Source organism: Rana temporaria, chromosome 5, assembly GCF_905171775.1.
Source record: "Rana temporaria chromosome 5, aRanTem1.1, whole genome shotgun sequence".
NCBI lineage: Eukaryota > Metazoa > Chordata > Amphibia > Anura > Ranidae > Rana > Rana temporaria.
In genome coordinates this window covers 252,179,488-252,203,009 of record NC_053493.1, presented here as the reverse complement: position 1 = coordinate 252,203,009, position 23,522 = coordinate 252,179,488, and the positions used below count along the sequence as shown (strand labels likewise).

The window sequence follows — 23,522 nt, the reverse complement described above, 5'->3', positions numbered from 1 at the left end:
GTCGCCGCGTCACCGTCACCGCCACGTCACCGCGTTCTCTGTCCGCGGGGATTTTGGTCTGATGGTGTGTACACACATCAGACCAAAATATCCCAGGAGACATGTCCGATGAAAACGGTCCGCGGACCGTTTTCATCGGACATGTCTCCTCGTGTGTACGGGGCCTAACTGCTAGTTGGAGCGCAGCAACCGGAATCCACTTAACAAAATACATCAATGCCCCTTACTATCGCTACATTAAAATGGTATCAATTATATCACAAATAGATTCAACTATTATAAATAGGTAAAAGTATATATTGTCTAGTTTCTTAACCACTTACCCCCCGGACCATATTGCTGCCCAAAGACCAGAGTACTTTTTGCGATTCGGGACTGCGTCGCTTTAACAGACAATTGCGCGGTCGTGCGACGTGGCTCCCAAACAAAATTGGCGTCCTTTTTCTCCTACAAATAGAGCTTTCTTTTGGTGGTATTTGATCACCTCTGCGGTTTTTAGTTTTTGCGCTATAAACAAAAATAGAGCGACAATTTTGAAAAAAATGAATATTTTTTACATTTTGCTGTAATAAATATCCCCCAAAAATGTATAAAAAAACATTTTTTTTCCTCAGTTTAGGCCGATACGTTTTCTTCTACATATTTTTCGTAAAAAAAAATCACAATAAGCGTTTATTGATTGGTTTGCGCAAAAGTTATAGCGTTTACAAAATAGGGGGTATTTTTATGCCATTTTTATTATATTTTTTTTACTAGTAATGGCGGCGATCAGCGATTTTTTTTTCGGTACTGCGACATTATGGCGGACACTTCGGACACTTTTGACACATTTTTTGGGACCATTGGCATTTTTATAGCGATCAGTGCTATAAAAATGCATTGGATTACTATAAAAATGCCACTGGCAGTGAAGGGGTTAACACTAGGGGCGGGGAAGGGGTTAAGTATGCCTGGGTGTGTTCTTAATGTGGGGGGGGGGGTGGCCTCACTAGGGGAAACACTGATCCTCGGTTCATACATTGTATGAACCAAAGATCAGCATTTCCCCTGCTGACAGGACCGGGAGCTGTGTGTTTACACACACAGCTCCCGGTCCCCGCTCTGTACCGAGCGATCGCCCAGTGGCGGCTGGGAGAGAGGACGTCATATTACGTGCTCTCGCCCAGCCGAGCCACCTTGTCGACGTATAACGGCGGTGGCCGGTCGGCAAGTGGTTAAACATCTTTTTTTTATATACAACACATTCAAATATACAGTATGTTGTTCCTAGAACCAGGATAATTAGGTATATCATCTTTTAGATTTTTTATCACCTTTGTATATTGTATAAATTCATAAAGGCCCCACATTACCAGCAAAGGTTTTCAAAAAACAAGCTAAAAGGAAGATCCTGCTAAGTGTACATCGATGTGTATATTGATGTTGATGGCTATAGTAACATCAAATTGTGATTAAGGAAAGGTTATAAAAAGGTAGGAACGGGAATGGGTGGACTTTTAAGGTGCCAAAAACAACAAAAAAATATATAATGTATAGTAAAAGTAACACGTTTTATTTAATACATCTAGTTAAAAAGATATAACAATCTCAATTTAAAATTGCATGGCTGTGGAAATATAACTACTGTACATAAACATTGTTCTCGACATGTTTCGCTAGAGTGTAAAGCTTTTTCAGGAGATTTATAGTTGTCTGTACAGTGTCTTCACTGCAATGTATAGTAGAAAACAAATGAAAAAACTACAATAGTGACCAAAAAAAAACTACTGCATGTTCTCTTCTATACATTGCAGTAAAGACGCTGTACAGACAACTATAAATCTCCTAAAAAAGCTATACACTGACGAAACATGTCGAGAACGATGTTTATGTACAGTAGTTATATTTCCATAACCATGCAACTTTATTTTGAGATTGTTATATCTTTTTAGCTAGATGTATTAAATAAAATGTGTTACTTTTACTATACATGATATTGTTTTTTGTTGTTTTTGGCACCTTAAAAGTCCCTCCATTCCCATTCCTACCTTTTTATAATAATTTGGGATGTGGTGCCTGGTTCCACCTATGCTTAGCTGATTCAAATATACCTTTTCCATTAATGCTGCTTGCAAGAGTTTATTTTTTAACGTCCTGCCAGCGCATCCCCTCATTGTGAAAGCACTCTGGCTTTCACACTGAGACTGCAGGGGAGACATTTTTCAGGCACTTTACCGGCGCTATTTTTAGCCCAAAAGCGCATGAAAAATGCCTCAGTGTAACAGGGATCTTAGAAAGGGTTTGTTAAAATAATTGATTTTTCAAAAAGTGTGATTTCAGAGAGCTTCTACCCATCCCAAGACTTGTGCCCATGCGTTCTACTGTGGGAAGGGGCACCTGAGGTAGTCTCCAGGACTAGCTGGCAGCCAAGTTTTTGTCTGTGATGCAAGAGCTCTGACAGAGGCTTCTGTATGAATTTAAAGTGGTTGTAAACTTTTACATATGCCCAGTGTAGTGACCGGCCTCAGATGATACAGGATTATATTAAATGTCAGCAGCTACAGAATGTGTAGCAAAGCTGTTGACTTTTAATATTTGGGGTATTTAGGGGGGGGGGGGACTGGAGCTTGTCAAAGTGATACTAAAGTCTCTTTTTTTTTGTTAAAAATAACAAACATGTCATACTTACCTGCTCTGTGCAGTAGTTTTGCACAGAGCATCACAGATCCTCTTCTTATTGGGTCCCTCTTTGGGGCTCCTGGCGCCTCCCTCCAGCTTGCTATTGGGGCACCCGAGCAGAGCCGCAGCTCTGTCTGTCCATTCAGACACAGGGCCGTGGCCGGGCCCTGCCCCCTTTCTCCTCATTGGTTCACTGACTTTGACAGCAGCAGGAGCCAATGGCGCTTAGCTGCTGTCTCAGCCAATGAGGAGGGAGAGTCCTGGGCAGCCGAATCTCTCATGCAACATCGCTGGATCTAGATGGGGCTCAGATAAGTATAAGGCTGGATTCACACCTATGCATTTTTAGTGCTTTTTGCATTTTGCAGATTTGCACTACAGAACGTGTTCCATAGGCAACCATGTTAAAGGGACTGTAGTGCAAATCTGCAAAAAGCACTAAAACTGCATAGGTGTGAATCCAGCCTCACTGGGGCTGAAGGGGGCTGCTGCACACAGAAGGCTTTTTATCTTTCGTTTTCACAGGTCTTGTACAGTTTTGTAGCAACACTTTAAAAAAAATACACAATTTTTTTTAAATGCCTTTATTTCATTTTTTTTGCCAAGCTCTGCATCAGAATATTTTTTGTGGTGTTAATGGGACAAATTATAAAATAAAACCTACACTTTTATCTAAATTATCAATAATAATTTATCATTTTATATCTTAATGTATATACATTTTTTTTAAAATAATATAATCTGTCAGGACAATATTGCCAATATTCCTTGTACCAAAAAAGTGGTAAAAAAACGTATTACATTTTTAGGTAAATGTATTGCCAGATCAGTAGAACAATAGCTTCAATGTCAATATTGCTCTGGTCACTAAGGGGTATAACAGTGCAACGGGTGAAGTGGTTTAATCAACCTGGCACTCTAGCCCTGTGTACATCCTGACCAGTTATTCGTTTTTATGGGGTTTTTTCTGTGATCAAAAAAATAATTGTTTTAACCAGCACAGCTTGGGTGTGGTATGTGTAGGTAGGGCTCAATGCACCAAATGTTTTTTTTCATATAGGCTCTCACATTGTTATTTTCAATATGACCTTTCCCCATTAAAAATGGAGTTGGTCTTTAGCTAACTGCTGAATTACAACATGCATTTGTTCTTACAAATAACTTTAATGAGAACAAAAAAAACACAAGCTACATAGAAGCACTATTAAGCAATCAGGAGTCTGCGAAGCATGCTGTGACTTTTCTCCAGACGACAGTCATTTTTCTTAGAGGCAATGAGTATACTCTTGGCCAGTAAAAGAGCTGCTCACATTCTTGTGAATATTGGTGAATAATTATGGTTAGCTTCATGGAGACAAAAAAAGACAATAGAAAGGGGAGTATAAGGATGTGTACAGCACTATAATGCAGACAGTGTAACATTAAATGATATTCGGTGTTTGCCAGAACAAAATATTATAGGCAGCGGGTAAAATAAGTATTGAACATGTCACAATTCTTCTAGGTAAATATATTTCTAAAGGTTCTATTGACACGAAAGGTTCTCCGCATGCCGGTATAACAACCCATGTAATCCATACATACAAAGACGTGTAAACAAATAATTTCAGAAATGAACCACTTCATTACTGGGCACTTAAACCCCCTTCGTGCCCAGACCAATTTTCAGCTTTCAGCGTTGACGCATTTTGAATGACAATAGCGCGGTCACACAACACTGTACCCAAATTATATTTTTATAATTTTTTCCCCACCAATAGAGCTTTCTTTTGGTGGTATTTGATCATCTCTGCGATTTAATTTTTTTGCGCTATAAACAAAAAAAGACAGAAAATTTTGAAAAAAAAACACAATATTTTTGACTTTTTGTTATAATAATATCCCAATTTTTTTTTTTTTATAAAAATAAAAATTTCCCTCGGTTTAGGCCAATGCGTATTATTCTACATATTTTTGTTAAAAAAAATCGCAATAAGCGTATATTGATTGGTTTGCGCAAAAGTTATAGCGCCTACAAAATAGGGGATAGATTTATGATTTTTATTCATTTTTTTTTTTACTAGTAATGGCGGCAATCTGCGTTTTTTTTGTCAGGCCTGCGATATTGCGGCGGACGTATTGGACACTTTTGACACAATTTCGGGACCATTCACATTTATACAGCGACCAGTGCTATAATAATGCACTAATTACTGTATAAATGTGACTGGCAGGGAAGGGGTTAACACTAGGGGGTGAGGAAGGGGTAAAATGTATTCCTTGGGTGTGTTCTAACTGTGTGTGAAGGGGGACTGACTGGTCGAGGTGACCGATGCTGTGTCCCTATGTACAAGGGACACAGCATTGGTCTCTCCCTGACAGGACGTGGAGCTCTGTGTTTACACACAGAGCTCCACGTCCCTGCTGTCACCGCCGATCGCGGGTACATGGTGGACATCGCAACCGCCAGGCACGCGCATCGGCTTCCCAGCGATGCGCCGGGCACAGTGTTTCCCCGCTGCGCGCCCCCAGCGGCGTGCACGGGGAATGTGAACAACAGGACGTCCAGGGACGTCCACCCGGCACTTGGGAGCCGTGCTGTGGACATCTTTTGTCTACAGCGCGGATCTCAAGTTGTTAAGTTATACGTAATAAAATGGAATGACACAGGGAAAAAGTACTGAACACGCTAACTGAAATGTATTTAATACTTCATACAAAATCCTTTGTTGGTAATGACAGCTTCAAGATGCCTCCTGTATGGAGAAACTAGTCACATCCACTGCTCAGGTGCAATTTTGGCCCATTCTTCCACACAAACAGTCTTCAAATCTTGAAGGTTCCGTGGGCCTCTTCTATGAACTCTGATATTTAGTTCTTTCCATAGATTTTCTATTGGCTTCAAGTGATTGGCTGGGCCATTCTAGCGGCTTTATTTTCTTTCTTTAAAACCAATTGAGAGTTTCCTTGGCTTTGTGTTTGGGATCTTTGTCTTGCGGAAATGTCCACCCTCGTTTCATCTTCATCATCCTGGTAGATGACAGCAGATTTTTACCAAGAATGTCTTGGTACATTTTTCCATTTGTCCTTCTTTCAGTGCTATGAAGTTTGCCAGTACCATATGCTGAAAAACAGCCTCACAGCCCTATGATGTTTCCAACTCCAAACTTCACTGTTGGTATGGTGCTTTTGGGGTGATGTGCAGTGCCATTAGACCTCCAAACATGGTGTGTATTATGGCATCCAAAGAATTCAATTTTGGTCTCATCTGATCAGACTAAATTCTTCCAGTATTTCACAGGCTTGTCTAAATATTGTGCAGCAAACTTCATATGAGCTTCAACATGCTTTTTTCTTCAGCAATGGAGTCTTGCATGGTGAGCGTGTATTTGGGCCATGACAGTTGACTGCATTACTTATTGTTTTCTTTGAAGTAATTGTACCTGCTAATTCCAGGTCTTTCTGAAGCTCTCCACAAGTGGTCCTTGACTCTTTGACAACTCGTCTGATGATTCTTTTTACTCCTCTGTCAGAAACCTTGCGAGGAGCACCTGGTCGTGCCCAGTTTATGCTGAAATTATGTTCTTTCCACTTCTGGATTATGACCCCAACAGTGCTCACTGGAACATTCAGAAGTATACATATCTTTCTGTAAAAAATGCCATCAGTATGTTTTGCACCAATAAGGTTGCAAAGGTCTTGAGAGAGCTCTTTTCTTTTACCCATCATGAGATGTTTCTTCTGTGACACTTTGGTAGTGAGACACCTTTTTATAGGCCATCAGTTGAGACTGAACTAGCTGATATTAATTTGCATTGACAAGAGGCAGTATTGCTTTCTATTTATTTGCATCCCTCTTTCTTCATGTGTTTAATACTTTTTCCTTGTGTCATTCCATTTTATTACACATAACTTAATTTTTTAACTTATTTGTATTGGTTTCATTGCATGTATGAATTGCATGGGTTACCGACACGTGGTAAACATTTCATGTCAATAGCACCTTAAGAAATATATTTAGAAAAATTATGACGTGTTCAATACTTATTTTATCTGCTGTATATTAACACTTCAAATTCAAATAATCCAAGCTAAAAAAAATATTTATAATCATTAAGGCCCCCTTCACACATGTACTGTCTGATGTGATGCGTTGATGTGTGTTATGTCATGTGTTAATGTGCATTGTGTTAGGGCAGAAAATTAGTTTAAATAGGCTGGCAACCCCTACGATGGACCTAAAATCAGACCTGCATTGTTTTTTCAAATCCATTACAATAAAATTTACTGTGCATTGCAGTGTGCTGCAATGCAAGTGCATTATCGGTGTATTGGTGAGTCAGAACATGCGTTGCAGTAAGGTGCGTTGAAATGTGGCAATTATTTCAAAGCATAATTGTAATGCCAGGCTTAAAGCCCTCTCAATCAACAACAAAGTGGTTGTAAAGGCTCAAGGTTTTTTACCTTCATGTATTCTATGCATATAGGTTAATAACCTTCTGTGTGCAGCAGCCCCCCCCCCCCCCCCCCGCCCACCTAAAACTTACCTGAGCCCCATCAGTGATGTGCATGAGAGCTCAGACAGCAGCGGTAGCCATTGGCTCGCAATCACAACCAGTGAGCCAATGAGGAGAGAGAGGGGGCAATGCCACGTGCATGAGCAGGAGTGACGTCACGCGGCTCTGGCCATTTACAGAGCCGGAGTCCACGGCCCCGGAAATAAGAGGGTCGAAGATGTGGCCTCCAGCTGGGACAGCGCAGGCTTCGTTTGCAGGTAAGTGCCACATAATGGGTTAGTATGCAATGCATACTAGCCCATTATGCTTTTACTTTGCAGGGAACACAAGAGGAAGTAAAACCCATGAGGGTTAACTTCTTCTTTAATCCTTATGCTGCTAGCATCAATACATAGATAGGACTGTATATTATATTTACTTGGCCTAAGCCAAAATTATGTCATACAGGAGTCCTCATCTGGAGGAAAACAGGATGGGCTTTCCCAGCTAAGAACACCCTCCTGCCTGCAAGCCTGAGTTAAGGGCAGATGGATGTCCTTACTCAATATAGCTGCAGCTAGAAATGATAGGGGGAATGAATAGATGGGTGAGCTTGCTTTGAATATTAAAAATGAATTACTGTATATACTCGAGTATAAGCCACGTTTTTCAGCACATTTTTGCTGAAAGTGCCCCCCTCGGCTTATACTCGAGTCACCTTTTTGCGCCTGATCTCCCGGACTTTGGGGACACATGTAGCCCCACTCTTCCTCTACAAGTGTGCAAAGTTTGTTGTCCGGGGGACCTATGGCACCCCTTCCATAGACTCCAATGTTAAACATCAGTCTAGTCATGGACACAGGGAGGCATGGGTATAGTGAGGCATGGGTATAGTGAGACATGGGCAAAGTGAGGCATGGACACAGTGAGGCATGGACACAGTGAGGCATGGACACAGTGAGGCATGGACACAGTGAGGCATGGACACAGTGAGGCATGGCCACAGTGAGGCATGGACACAGTGAGGCATGCACATGGACACAGTGAGGCAAAGTGAGGCACAGTGAGGCACTCAGATGGACACCCTTGGCTTATACTGAAGTCAATAAGTTTTACCATTTTTTTGTGGTAAAATTAGGTGCTTCTGCTTATATCCGGGTCGGCTTATACTCGAGTATATACGGTAATTGCATTTTAAGTTGTGGTGCTCAGATACAGTTTAGTTCTTCTTTAAAAAGAAACCCTGCACGCCTTACCCAATTTCCTATTGTATGTTTCAAAAACAAGAAAAATCTAAGAAAATTGTGTTCTTACATAGACCCATCAGCATCCACAGTAATCGCTGTCACACTTAGACTGAGCGTGATAGCGAATACTGTGCATTCTAATGGGTCCATAAGAAAGCACCTTTGCTTACCATTTTATGTAAGTGCTTTTTTATGATGTCTAATAAACACTTGTCATTGTTTTTGTATTTGTGAGGATTATGCAATACAAAACTTCCCTAGGGGGAGCTGCAGAGGTCTGAGCCAGGAGATCCTGTATGGGAGGAAGAGCTTTACAATCACTTTCCACTGGGGTGGCTTGATTGCTGGAAGCAAACACATTTCCTGGCGGGCATTTCTTGACTTCTTGTCGCCTAAGGGGTCAACTAATGAGGGTTAGCGTCCAGCCATTGTCTCATGAGTGGTGGTGTTTATCAGCAAGAAGTGGTGATTATTTGTGGTGAAAAGAACAGAACACTATTATCTGTGGACTTTTTTTTATGCATAATTTGTGCTCGCGGGGATCGTAAAAGAACTTTGTTAACATTCTTTTTCATTTTCCAGATAGAATTTTTTGTGTTTTTTCAGTATTGTCATAGTATGCGCATATTATATAGGTCTAGGAGCAAATGTAACTGGTATAGGTTGGAGGTTTATGTATGTTTGGGTATTTATTGATTAATTTACGATCAGTTTTAATGAGTAATGAGAATATTGTGTTTATGCATATTTGATTTATTGCATGGGTACGTGTGGTGTGAGCTAGCTCAAGTTTTCAAGTTTTTAGTTTATCCTTGCACCACGGTGATATGGCAAATATACTGTTTATTCAATGTGAACTGTTCCTTGTGTTTATAGGTTATAATCCAAAGACCTCTGAAAATCCCATCTCAGTGATGCTGGAGACTCCCCACAGCGGTGATCTTCAGGCACTGTAGTATTTAACAGCAGTGGCAATGCCTGTGCCCTTGGCCATTCACTAAATTCTTATGCCGCGTACACACGGTCGGATTTTCCGATGGGAGCTTTTCATCGGATATTCCGACTGTGTGTATGCCCCATCTGACTTTTTACCGTCAGAAATTCCGATGGACTTAGATTGAGAACATGTTCTCTATTTTTCCGAAAAATCCGCTCGTCTGTATGGAATTCTGATGCACTAAAAACCATGCATGCTCGGAATCAAGTCGACACATACTCGGAAGCATTGAACTTCATTTTTCTCGCCTCGTCGTAGTGTTGTATGTCATCGCGTTCTTGACGGTCGGAATTTGGTGTGACCGTGTGTATGCAAGACAGCTTGACCGGAATTCCGTCGGTAAAACCGTCCGAGTTTATTTCGATGGAAAAACTGGTTGTGTGTACAGGGCATTAGTGTTTTCTCCCAGAATGAAATGTGTTTAGTAAATGAAGGAGGATGAATGACAGAATCTCCCCTGCCCATTCACTGAATGCAATGCATTTTGGGGGAAAAATACTAGGTCGCTGAACAATACACCGATCCAGGTCCACCAGCCACAAAATTCCACGACAGCACTGAACAGATGATGAAAGAAAAGGGAAGTCTGGATAACTGCGCTACTGTAGAAATTACTTTTATTTAGAAAATCGCCAAACAGGGTAAGAATATCAAGGAAATAGCAGCAGAGGAGCAGGGTCACCTGTGGACACGTTTCACACTACACTAGTGCTTACACTGCTGTCAAACACACTCATATAAAATACTCAGTGAGGTTGATTTACTAAAACTGGAGAGTGCAAAAGTTGGTGCATTTCTACAGAGAAACCAATGAGCTTCTAGGTTTTATTGTCAAAGCTTAATTGAACAAGTTAAAGTTAGAAGCTGATTGGCTACAATGCACAGCTGCACCAGCTTTAGTAAATCAAATGCAGTATCCCATCCATGGTTAAAACCGACAGGGCAATCAGGACAAAGATGAAAGAGAATAATCCAACCACATAAAAAAAAATGCACATTAATGTACTAGAAACAAAATGAAAATAAACATATACATACAGTATATTAACTTATATTAACCACTTCCCGCCCAGCCCATTGTAAAATGACGTCCACAACGGACCTCTAACGATCCGGGTGGACGTCATATGACGTCCTGGGCTTTGCGGGGGGATATCTGAATGATGCCTGCAGCTAGAGGCATCATTCAGATATCCTTCTCTTGTGCCGGCGATTCTGCACAACGTAAGAATGATCATAGCGGCGGTTCCGCCGCTAGATCGTTCTTACAGGCGGCAGGAGGGGACATCCCCCCCTCCCGCCGCCATCCGGTGCTTCTCCGGGCTCTCCCGTGCTATCGGGGGCCCGGAGAACGAATCGTCCGGCGCTGGCAGGAAGCATAGAGATGACTGGTGACCAGATGGTCACCAGTCATCTCTATGACCATCGGAGGACCCGGGCGCGATGTGATGACGTCACGCCCGGGTCCCCGTAAGCAAACAAAGCCGCAATTGCGGCTGCTAAGCAACAGCAAGCATGAGATCGGTGAATTTTTTTTCACCGATTTCATGCTTTCCAGCCTGGAGGAGAGATGTGGGGTCTTATTGACCCCGCATCTCTCCATAAAGAGTACCTGTCACACACATTCCTATTACAAGGGATGTTTACATTCCTTGTAATAAGAATAAAAGTGATAATAACATTTTTTTTTTTTTTTTTAAAGTGTAAAAAAATAAATAAATATGTTAAAAAAATAAATAATGTTTTAACGCCCCTGTCCCCAGTAGCTTGCTCGCAGAAGCAAACGCAAGTCCCGCCGACATATGTAAACGCCGTTTAAACCACATATGTGAGGTATCGCCGCGTGCGTTAGAGTGCCAGCAACAATTCTAGCACTAGATCTCCTCTGTAAATCTAAACTGGTAACCTGTAAAAAATTTCAAAGCGTTGCCTATGGAGATTTTTAAGTACCGACGTTTGGCGCCATTCCATGAGTGTGCACAATTTTAAAGCATGACATGTTAGGTATCTATTTACTCGGTGTAACATCATCTTTCATATTTTACAAAAAAATTGGGCTAACTTTACTGTTTTGTTATTTTTTTTAATTCATGAAACAATTTTTTTCCAAAAAAAAGGCGTTTGAAAAATGATTGCATAAATACCGTACAAGATAAAACGTTTCAATGACCGTCGTTTTATTCCCTAGGGTGTCTGCTAAAAAAACATATATAATGTTTGGGGGTTCTGCGTAATTTTCTAGCAAAAAAATTATGATTTGTACATGTAGGAGAGAAGTGCCAGAATAGGCCTGGTATGGATGGGTGTATAAAAGCCCTGTATGGAAGCGGTTAAACATCCAGAGCCCTCAAAAGAAGACAGACATTATATTGTGCTAATATATAACAAGCTTAAAGTGGAGGTTCACCCTAAAAACTATTTTTTTTATATTAGAGCCAGCATAGTAAGGGCATATACTTTTGGCAGGTTTTTTTTTTTCCCTCCGTACTTACCTTTATATTCTGATTTGGTCCAGGGCTTCCGCGTTCTGATGACTCCGGGACTGGGCGTTCCTATCCCTGCCTCAGGGTTCCGATGACTGCGGGACTGGGCATTCCTATCCTTCGGTTCGATGATTGACGGCTTGTGAAACAGGTGACCTGTTGCACAACGCGCGTCACCAGATTTCTGGAAATAGCCGAGCTGCGAGTCAGCACTATACGGCGCCTGCGCCTGCCGTGTGGAGCTAACTGAGCAGGCGTCGTATAGTGCCGACTCGCAGCTCGGCTTTTTCCCGGCATCTGGTGATGCGCGTTGTGCGACAGGTCACCTGTTTCACAAGCCGTCAATCATCGAACGGAAGAATAGGAACACCCAGTCCCACAGTCATCGGAACCCGGAAGCCCTGGACAAAAACAGAATATAAAGGTATGTACGGAGAAAAAAAAAACCCGCCGAAAGTAAATGCCCTTACTATGCTGGCTCTGCTAGATGTAATATTATTATTTTTTTTGGGGTGAACCCCCGCTTTAATGGTTATACTAATTGTGTTCATAGATTAATACAAAGTATATCTACCTTGATACATAATTTATTTTTATTTTCCTTATATGCAAGTAGCTTGTATTGTAATTATTTTGGCATATGTTGACTATTTTTGTACCCAATAAAAAATGTAATAAAAAAAAAGATTAATAATATACAATCTTGCAATGTTAGATTCAAAGTAACAAACACAAATAATACAATGTTTCAGTGTTTTGTATGATTAGTTTTTGTTACATTTACTCTAGCATTGCAAGATTGCACTTTATGTTATTACTCTTCTGAGGCTTGAGGATGTTTATTATAAGTTGAATATTATAATATCTGTATATCTTTATTTTGTTTCTTGCAAATACAGTATCTCACAAAAGTGAGTACACCTCTCACATTTTTGTAAATATTTTATTATATCTTTTCATGTGACAACACTGAAGATATGACACTTTGTAGTAAGTGTATAGCTTGTATAACAGTGTAAATTGTTTGTCCCCTCAAAATAACTCAACACACAGCCAATAATGTCTAAACCCCTGGCAACAAAAGTGAGTACACCCTTAAGTGAAAACGTCCAAATTGGGCCCAAAGTGGCAATATTTTGTGTCGCCAACATTATTTTCCAGCACTGCCTTAAAGGAAATATTTTTTTTATCTTAATAGCTTCCTTTACCTTAATGCAGTGTTGTTTTCATGTCCTCATTGTTTGTTTTTGCTGTAATTCTTCTCTGATCTCCACACTTCCTGGTTGTCTGTTTCCTGATGACCACAGTGCTGGGAGCTTTCTCTCTGTGGTCAGTAATCATGGAGGTGTGATTACTGTGTGTCTAAAATCCCTCAGCACCAATCAGTTTCGTTTTCCAAACCATCACTGCCCTGTATTGGCTCTGTGGCTCTGTACAGCAGAGAGGCGGGAAACAACATGCAAAAACGAAACTAGAAACTACAGGTACATTATATGATTGATTTTTATCTATTGTTAATCGTTTTTAAAAGGAATCAGTTAACTATTATGTTTCTATACCCTGTAAACAGTCATTTCAGCATAATTTTTTTTTTTATTTAGAGCTTCACAGGTTGCCACTGGAGTCCTCTTCCACTCCTCCAAAGCGACATCACAGAGCTGGTGGATGTTAGAGACCTTGCGCTCCTCCACCTTCCGTTTGATGATGCCCCACAGATGCTCAATATGGTTTAGGTCTGGAGACATGCTTGGCCAGTCCATCGCCTTTACCCTCAGCTTCTTTAGCAAGGCAGTGGACATCTTGGAGGTGTGTTTAGGGTTGTTATCATGTTGGAATACTGCCCTGTGGCCCAGTCTCTGAAGGGAGGGGATCATGCTCTGGTTCAGTATGTCACAGTACATATTGGCATTCATGGCTCCCTCAATGCACTGTAGCTCCCCAGTGTTGGCAGCACTCATGCAGCCCCAGACCATGAAACTCACACCACCATGCTTGACTGTAGGTGAGACACACTTGTCTTTGTACTCCTCACCTGGGTGACACCACTCACTCTTGACACCATCTGAACCAAATAAGTTTATCTTGGTCTCATCAGGACATGGTTCCAGTAACCCATGTCTTTAGTCTGCTTGTCTTCAGCCAACTGTTTGCAGGCTTTCTTTTGCATCATCTTTGGAAGAGGCTTCCTTCTGAGACGACAGCTATCCAGACCAATTTGATGCAGTGTGCGGCATGTGGTCTGAGCACTGACAGTCTGACCCCCCAACCCTTCAACCTCTGCAGCAATGCTGGCAGCACTCATACGTCTATTTCCCAAAGACAACCTCTGGATATGACGCTCAGTACATGCACTCAACTTCTTTCGTCGACCATGGCGAGGCCTGTTCTGAGTGGAACCTGTTCTGTTAAATCGCTGTATGTGGTCTTGGCCTCCGTGCTGCAGCTCAGTTTCAGGGTCTTGGCAATCTTCTTATAGCCTATGTCATCTTTATGTAGAGCAACAATTATGTTTTTCAGGTCCTCAGAGAGTTCTTTGCCATGAGGTGCCATGTTGAACTGCCAGTATGAGGGAGTGAGAGTGATAACACCAAATTTAACACACCTGCTCCCCGTTCACACCTGAGAACTTGTAACATTAATGAGTCACATGACGCCCCGGAGGGGTGTACTCACTTTTGTTTCCAGCAGTTTAGACATTAATTGGCTGTGTGTTGAGTTATTTTGAGGGGACAGCAAATTTACACTGTTATACAAGCTGTACACTCACTACTTTACATTGTAGAAAAGTGTAATTTCTTGAGTGTTGTCACATAAAAAGGTATAATAAAATATTTACAAAAAATTGAGGGGTGTACATGTGCAACTTTTGTGGGTGGCTTCTTCACCTTTTTTTCTGATTGCCCTGCCAGTTTCACCTGTGGATGGGATACTGGGCTGAGACTGCTATGAGTAGGTGCTAGCGTGGTGCAAAACGTATTAGTGGGTCACCCTGCTCCTCTGCTGCCATTTCCGTGATGATTTTCAGCAATTATAACAGGTGATTTCCACATCCAGATTTCTGTTTTCTTTAAAGAATACTAAGGGCCAGATTCTCAAAGGGCTTACGACGGCGCAACGCCATTTGCGCCGTCGTAAGTCCTAATCTGGCCCGGCGTATCTATGCGACTGATTCTTAGAATCAGTTACGCATAGATATCCATTAGATCTGACAGGCGTAAGGCTCTTACGCTCTCAGATCTTAGATGCAATTTTTTTCCCCGCCGCTAGGTGTCGCCGACGTCGTTTTCCCCGTCGTCTATGTAAATTAGCTATTTACGTGAGATTCCCGAACGTACGCGCGGTCGAAGCAGAGAATTTACGACGTTTCTGTAGCATTTGCGACGCGTAAAGTTGCCCCTGCTATATGAGGGGCAACCAATGTTAAGTATGGCCGTCGTTCCCGCGTCGAAATTTAAAAATGTACGTCGTTTGCGTAAGTCGTCCTTGCGACGTCATTTAGCGCAATGCACGTCTGGAAATTTTAGGGACGGCGCATGCGCAGTACGATTGGCGCGGGAATGCGCATAATTTAAATAATCCACGCCCCCTACCTGGATCATTTGAATTAGGCGGGCTTGCGCCGGAGGATTTATGCTACGCCGCCGCAACTTTACAGGCAAGTACTTTGTGAATCAAGCACTTGCCCGTAAAACTTGCGGCCGCGTAGCGTAAACGAGATACGTTACTCCCGCATAGTTTTACGCCAGGATACGAGAATCTGGCCCTAAGTGTTTTGTTAGTGGCAGAGGGGACAAGAAAGGTAGGGTGAGCTACGCAAGTCCTACATAGTTGCAGCCACTACGATTAACCCCCGCAGTGCCAGATTTTCATATATGCGGTCATCTCCAGCATCACTTGAGACATGCATTATCACTGTAACCAGAAGCCATGAGAACGTTAGATACACATCATCAAAGGTACATTTTTACACTGGTTCTGTATGCCTCCCCCATTTTTTTTTTTAATATACTAAACTTTAGCTTGACTTATTCAATCTAACTGACCTACCTAGAGGTGTTTCTGTGGAAAAAAAAATCTAACAAAAAAAAAAAGAAAGGAAAGAGTATTGGAACTTTTGATGGCCTTAACAGAGGAAGCGTTGAGAGTCCTCTGTAATTTATGATATATCAATCACTGGGGGCTATCAGCGTAAGGAGAAAAAATTGCTAATTACGACTCTGTTTATGCCACGTGATCAGCTGTCATTGGCTGACAGCTTATCACGTGGTAAGGGGTTGGGATCGGCCCCTCACTCTGATCAGCTGAGTTTCCTTGACTCGCTGATCAAAGAGCGCGCTGCAATTTAGGCCAACGATGTAGCTGTCTTTCGGCTTCAGCATGGGTGGGAAGGGGTTGAAGTGCAACTTTAGTCAGAAAATTAAGTCCTGATACATCACTTAAAGCTGTCCCCTTTTGCAAGTATGGCTATGTAAAACATTAGAAATAAGTGTCTATACTGCTTAAATCCAGTAATACATAGTCTTACCCTCTGCAAATGTTCAGTTGCTCTCCATTTTTATGCATTTTCAGGCACTGCCGAGTTTTTAGAGGCCGATCCTTAAAATGGAATTAAACCATCCTATCCTTTACAACCAAGGAAGCTGCTTTCGTTTGATCTGCAACTGCCATGGTGATGCACATGTGATCAGTTATGACAGAAGCCATTTGATGCGCCTGGCAAGAAGAAACAGGAACATTGCTGGAGGCAATTTAAAACTAACACTTGTTTTGGTAGAATAATTATTAATATTGAACGTACAAACATTATTTTTTATCGAGTCGTTATGGGTAAAGTTACGCTTTAAGCTTTTGAAAATAAAAGCTAGAAATTGATTGGCTAATATGCACAGCTGTGCACCAGTTTTAGTAAATACCCCCCTCTCTGTACAATCTCCTTAGCTTTACCAATAATTATGGAAAATTAAAGCCCAACTAAACAATTTATTAATTTGTACTCAGTTTGGCAGGCCTATGTGCTACATAGGTGTAGATTTACATGACGTTATGCAATCAGATTATAAAGTGTATGGTCCGTTTTATACTTTCCTTTTGACTTGCAGGCAATTAGTAAAAGGAATGCTGCTTGGATGCTATGGCTGTAGAATTCTCATCACAAAGGCCTTTAAGTACATCTTTAACCAAAGTCAAAAACACCACTGTTAACTACAACAAAGATCCCACTTTGTATTCAGGGACAGCGCTAACCAACATAAAGAACCCTGAAAACATTCTACGTCCCCATTTCCAGAGCCAAGTAACAGAGGCAATGCCTTGGATGCCAAAATAAAGTATCAGGAAGACTGTGGTAAGCTTGAGAACGAATGAGCCACCATTGTGTCATAAGAATGCCATTCTGTTTTCATTCTCACCTTTGTTCTACAATCTGTATTTTATAATAACAGCGATAGTTATGTAATTATATAGTGTACTGGATGCATGCCTTTGTGGCCAGTGGTGGATTCATTGTACAGTAGGTCCTGACCTATTTTCAATGCATGTTTATTGGATTTTAAAAGGGTCAACGTACAGAGGTATTTGTACTTTGCTTCTAACATGGGCTTGTGAAGCATTTCTGAATGATTTGGTGTGCGGTAGTGGATCAAATGTGGTGGTACACATCCTCTGCAAATGACTCAAGTGATGATCTCAGGTGATATTAAAACAATGGGCCAGATTCACATAGAATCGCCCTAAGCTGCGGCGGCGTAACGTATTACATTTACGTTACACCGCCGCAAGTTTTCAGCGTAAGTGATTGATTCACAAAGCACTTGCCTGTAAACTTGCGGTGGCATAGCGTAAATCCGCCTGGCGCAAGCCCGCCTAATTCAAATGGGGCGGGGACCATTTAAATTAGGCGCGTTCCCGCGCCGAACGTACTGCACATGCTCCGTCCCTAAAATTTTCCGACGTGCATTGCGCTAAATGATGTCGCAAGGACGTCATTGGTTTCGACGTTAACGTAAATGGCGTCCAGCGCCATTCACGGACGACTTACGCAAACGACGTTAAATTTTCCAATTTCGACCCGGGTGTACGACGGCCATACTTAACATTGGCTAGACCACCTAGAGGGCAGCTTTAGTTTTACGCGGCGTATCTCTACGGAAACAGCGTAAATTTACAGCGACGGCCAAAAAGCGGACGTTCGTGAATCGGCGTAACTAGTCATTTGCATATTCTACGCCGACCGCAATGGAATCGCCACCTAGCGGCCGGCCTAGAATTGCAGCCTAAGATCCGACGGTGTAAGTCACTTACACCTGTCGGATCTTAGGGCTATCTATGCGTAACCTGATTCTATGAATCAGGCGCATAGATACGACAATCGTATCTCAGAGATACGACGGCGTATCAGGAGATATGCCGTCGTATCTCTTTTGTGAATCTGGCCCTATGTTTCCAGGGATCAGAAGTGTGTCTTGTGTAGGCCTCGTTCACACCTTGGTGCAGAGACCAGCTTTTCTGCATGCGTTCTGCAAAGGCTCAAAGAAAACAACGTTTTTCTACATGCCCTGAGATGAAATCAACATTCGTGTGAACAGGGCAAATAACTGATGTGCATGAAAACTGATGTCAACGTGCGTAAAAACTCACTGAAACGCTCATGAAAACTGATGTAAACATATGTCTCTGCAAGTGGTTTATGTCTCTGCGTGGTTTACCCATCAGTTTCCATGCATGTACTGTATGGTGTGAACGAGCCCTTTGCTGGATTCACACCTATGCATTTTTAGTGCTTTTTGTATTTTGCACGACAGCCCATTTAACATGGTTTCCTATGGAGCACGTTCTGTAGTGCAAATCTGCAAAATGCAAAAAGCACTAAAAATGCATAGGTGTGAATCCAGCCTTAGGCCCCTTTCACATGGTTGGTCTGATCAGGGCCGGGGACAAGGGGTGGGCAGGAGGGTCGTCTGCCCTGGGCACTGTGATATCATGTGGGGTGGGGGGCACCTCAAGAAGATTGTGGAAGGGGATTTGTGTTGGAAGGGGGATAAAGAGGGAGGCAGGGGGTTAGTACTGTTCTAAAGGGGAAATGGGGGGGGGGGGTAGTGCTAAGAATTGTAATCTAGAGAGATTTGTGTTGGGGGGAGGGGTGGGAGAAGATTTGTGCTTTGAAGGGGGATTTGAGGGGAATTTGTGCTGGGAGGGAGGGATTTGAAGTGTGGGGGGGGGGGGGGGGATACGTGTATCAGGAGGGGAAAATTTAGGACTAGAGGCTTTGTAATAGGAGAGGGCGTATTTTTTGTTGGAGGGGGTAATTTGACATGGAGGATTTGGGGGCAAGGATTTTTGCTGGGAGGGAGATTTCAGCAGGGGGTGGAATTGTACTGGGAGGAGGGGGGATTTATGCTTAGGGGTAAGCATGCAGATTAGTGCTCAGTGTTTTTGTGGGGGGAACTTTGCTGATACATATTGCTCATACATCTTAGGGGGGGCAGAGATTGGCATGTTCGCCCTGGGCTCTAAATGACCTTGTGCCAGCACTGGGTCTGATCAGGCTTTCAGGTGGACCTGATAAGAAGCTCTATGTAAGACCCCTTTCAGACAGCGCTTTTCATCTCTCCGCTGAGCAGACGGATGACATGTCTGTGTCCGCTCTGCTATGCAGAGCGACACGAACAGAAACCGCTCTCCTCTATGGGGCGGTCGGATGGAAACAGACTGCATGTCCATTTCCATCCGATTGCTATCAGACCAGCCGGAAGGATGGGGAACGTATCCCCATTCATCTGTTTTTAGCGGACCGGATCGAATGCCAGCGGACACTTATCTGCTGACATCCGCCGCCCCATAGAGAGCTATGGATGGCTCCGATCGGATCTGCCTGAAAAACCCTGACCCCGATCAATCCACTGATGGGAAAGGGGTCTTAGTCTACGTTCAGGTGAATGTAAACATCCAACTTCCTACAAGTCCGTCTAGGTCTGGAAAAAGATTGGAAAAGGTTGTGTTCATTTCCGTTATTTCTGGCCTAAGCATGAAGGATCAGAGGTAGTCTGATGTAAGCAGAACCAAGTCTGTTCACATCCGATCGCTAATCGATCTGATATGGGTCCAGAAACCTCCTGCAGCGCAAAAATCTGAATGGACACTACTCTCAGAAAAGTGACATTGGTTCCGTTCTGCTCCAATTCAGAACGCATTTGTTTGATCCAATTACCTTCAAAAATTGAAAAAGACTGTATTTTTCTATTTTTCTTTTACCTAAACATGATGGATCAGAGGTAGTCTGTGGTAAATGGAGATACCAAAGGCCGTACATAGATCTAGTATGAAAGCTCCTGCATAAAAAAAACATGAATGGACAAGAATGTCACAAAAGTGACCGTTGTTCCATTCTGCTCCGATTCAGCTTGTGTCCGTTTACATCTGATTACTTCCATCCGTCCAGGTCCAAAAAAAAAAACATGGAAAAGGTCTGTGTTGTTTTCTGTTTTTCCACACCTAAACGTGACGGATCGAGGTAGTCTGATGTAGACAGATCTGACCCCTCGTAGATCGAATATGGGTCTAAAAAGCCCCTGCAGCAAAAAAACACCATGGATGTGACAAAAGTGGCAACTGCGCATGTGCCGATCTCAGGCAATTGAAGTCGAGCGCAGAGCTACTGCCGACGAACACTGTGCCGTTGTAGTTCCAATGGATTTACGTCAGTACACACCAGCGAACCCGGCATTCGGGGCGACGTGAAATTAGAGGAAAGTGGCCAGTCGGCCTCACGTCCTCGCTTCGCTCGGCCTCCTGGCTCTTTTTTTAACATCCTCCAATCCACGGGGATGTTAAGGAAAGAGCCTGGATGCCGACCGAGGTTTCACTGGTGTGTACTGTCGGCAGTAGCTCTGCGCTCGACTTCAATTGCCTGAAATCGGCACATGCGCAGTTGATACCGATCTTCATGGGATACAGACCTCCATGCTACACCGGTTCCAGCCTGCTCTGATTCAGCAGGGGGTATGTCAATGGACCACCTGCTGATTGGACCAGGCATGGTCCGTGTGAAAGGGGCCTTACTAACAACGATACATCGGCTGGTATTACTGACCACCTTTTTAACCCTTTCAGGCGTAGCCGAAAGCCCCTTTAAATAGGTCTTTTTGCCCAGGGGGTGAGAAGGGCTGCCTGATCACATGATTGGTTATCACAGAGGTCACATGATCGGAACCGGTCCCAGGACCTCCCTTTGACAGCTCGGTCACTGTGCTGGACGCACAGAAACCATGGATGCATAGGTGGGCGCTAAAGCCTACCCTCTTTGCTGCCATACACATGCGTTACAAAGCAAGAAAAAAGTGTTATGACTTGTAAAGCTAAAACTGGCTTGCTAGGAAGAACACTGAAGAGCCAGACTTTTATAGCACTCCCCCATGCAGTCTGTGGCAGATGCCCTAATTTTACCCCATTATTGATTGTGACCCACAAAAGTCTTTTGCACCAACATCCTACATGTCATGTAAACTTTGCCAAGCAATGCACAAAGGACAGAGACAGAGCTGCAGTAAACAATAGATGCTCCATGCCCCCATCCATTCCCATACACAGCCCTCCAGAGCAGAGTGCGGTATTAATGACCCCCTGATAGGGGGCGCCATCCATGCTGCGCTATCCATGGTGCTGAAGGCTCCATTAGAAGGACTGGTCACTTACCGGTCAGGCTCCTCAGCACTGTCCCGTGAGCCCATAGGCTCAGGACTTGTTGTACAGACAGGTTGATCATGGACAGGTCCTCCTTCTCCGCTTTCATTCTCGGTCCCTGGCTGCTCGTCAGCCGGCAGGGTGCTGGAGGAAGTCCCGGGGCTCCCAGACAGCTGCTGCTCCTCTTCCTCCAGCAGCAACACAAGGAGCTCAAGCAGTAAGAGGCCAAGTAAGGATGGCCGGGGGATGAGCGGAGGGCGCAGCTGGACCGGGGACGACAAGCAGCCTCTCAGGGGAGACATTGAGGAAGAGGAACCCCAGCCTGGTGTACTTCTTATAGGCAGCCAGAGACGTGCTACTGACCACAGTACACCGCACACACCGACCTTCTACACACTGTGTGTGTGCCGAGCAACCAACCTGCATCCTCCACCATCATCAGATGTCCCCTCCTTCCTCCCATCATCATCCGAGTCACCATCATCATCCTGGAGGAGGAGACTGGAGCCTGTGCATGGAGCATCCATCCCTCCTGTGCTCCTCTACACCATCCTTCCTAACATTTCTGGGGTCACATTCCCCCCTCTACACCATCCTTCCTATCATTTCTAGGGTCACATCCCCCCCTCTACACCATCCTTCCTATCATTTCTAGGGTCACATCCCCCCTCTACACCATCCTTCCTATCATTGCTAGGGTCACATCCCCCCTCTACGCCATCCTTCCTATCAATTCTAGGGTCACATCCCCCCTTTACATTATCCTTCCTATCAATTCTAGGGTCACATCCCCCCTCTACACCATCCTTCCTATCATTTCTAGGGTCACATCCCCCCCTTTACATGATCCTTCCTATCAATTCTAGGGTCACATCCCCCCTCTACACCATCCTTCCTATCAATTCTAGGGTCACACCCCCCCTTTACATTATCCTTCCTATCATTTCTAGGGTCACATGCCCCCTTTACATTATCCTTCCTATCATTTCTAGGGTCACATCCCCCCTCTACACCATCCTTCCTATCATTTCTAGGGTCACATCCCCCTTTACATTATCCTTCCTATCATTTCTAGGGTCACATCCCCCCTCTACACCATCCTTCCTATCATTTCTAGGGTCACATCCCCCCTTTACATTATCCTTCCTATCATTTCTAGGGTCACATCCCCCCCTTTACATTATCCTTCTTATCATTTCTGGGGTCACATACCCCCCTCTACACCATCCTTCCTATCATTTCTAGGGTCACATCCCCCCTTTACATTATCCTTCCTATCATTTCTAGGGTCACATCCCCCCCTTTACATTATCCTTCCTATCAATTCTAGGGTCACATCCCCCCTCTACACCATCCTTCCTATCAATTCTAGGGTCACATCCCCCCTTTACATTATCAATCCGATCAATTCTAGGGTCACATCCCCCCCTCAACACCATCCTTCCTATCAATTCTAGGGTCACATCCCCCCTCTACACCATCCTTCCTATCAATTCTAGGGTCACATACCCCCCTCTACACCATCCTTCCTATCATTTCTAGGGTCACATCCCCCCCTCAACACCATCCTTCCTATCATTTCTAGGGTCACATCCCCCCCTTTACACCATCCTTCCTATCATTTCTAGGGTCACATCCTCCCCTCTACACCATCCTTCCTATCATTTCTGGGGTCACATCCCCCCCTTTACATTATCCTTCCTATCATTTCTGGGGTCACGTCCCCCCTCTACACCATCCTTCCTATCATTTCTAGGGTCACATACCCCCCTTTACATTATCCTTCCTATCATTTCTGGGGTCACATCCCCCCTCTACACCATCCTTCCTATCAATTCTAGGGTCACACCCCCCCTCTACACCATCCTTCCCATCAATTCTAGGGTCACATACCCCCCTCTACACCATCCTTCCTATCATTTCTGGGGTCACATCCCCCCTCTACACCATCCTTCCTATTAATTCTAGGGTCACATCCCCCCCT

At 43.5% G+C, this 23,522-nt stretch overlaps 1 protein-coding gene across 2 annotated transcripts in view; it reads right to left on the bottom strand.

The window, feature by feature from the left end:
• Positions 1 to 22,022, bottom strand: part of TMEM170B (transmembrane protein 170B) — a 60,149-nt gene extending 38,127 nt beyond the window's left edge. Inside the window, exons 1-2 of one of the 2 annotated variants that reach the window (XR_005749473.1) lie at positions 21,551 to 21,636; positions 3,769 to 4,002 (exon numbers count right to left, since the gene is read on the bottom strand). Coding sequence is in view for 1 of the 2 variants with exons in the window: in XM_040353726.1 (XP_040209660.1) it covers positions 21,551 to 21,647 (97 nt within the window). In the remaining variant the exon portion in view is untranslated. Of the gene's footprint in view, positions 1 to 3,768; positions 4,003 to 21,550 lie in introns of those variants that run through there. The other variant, XM_040353726.1, reaches the window with a different exon arrangement.
• Between the last annotated feature and the right edge of the window lie 1,500 nt (positions 22,023 to 23,522).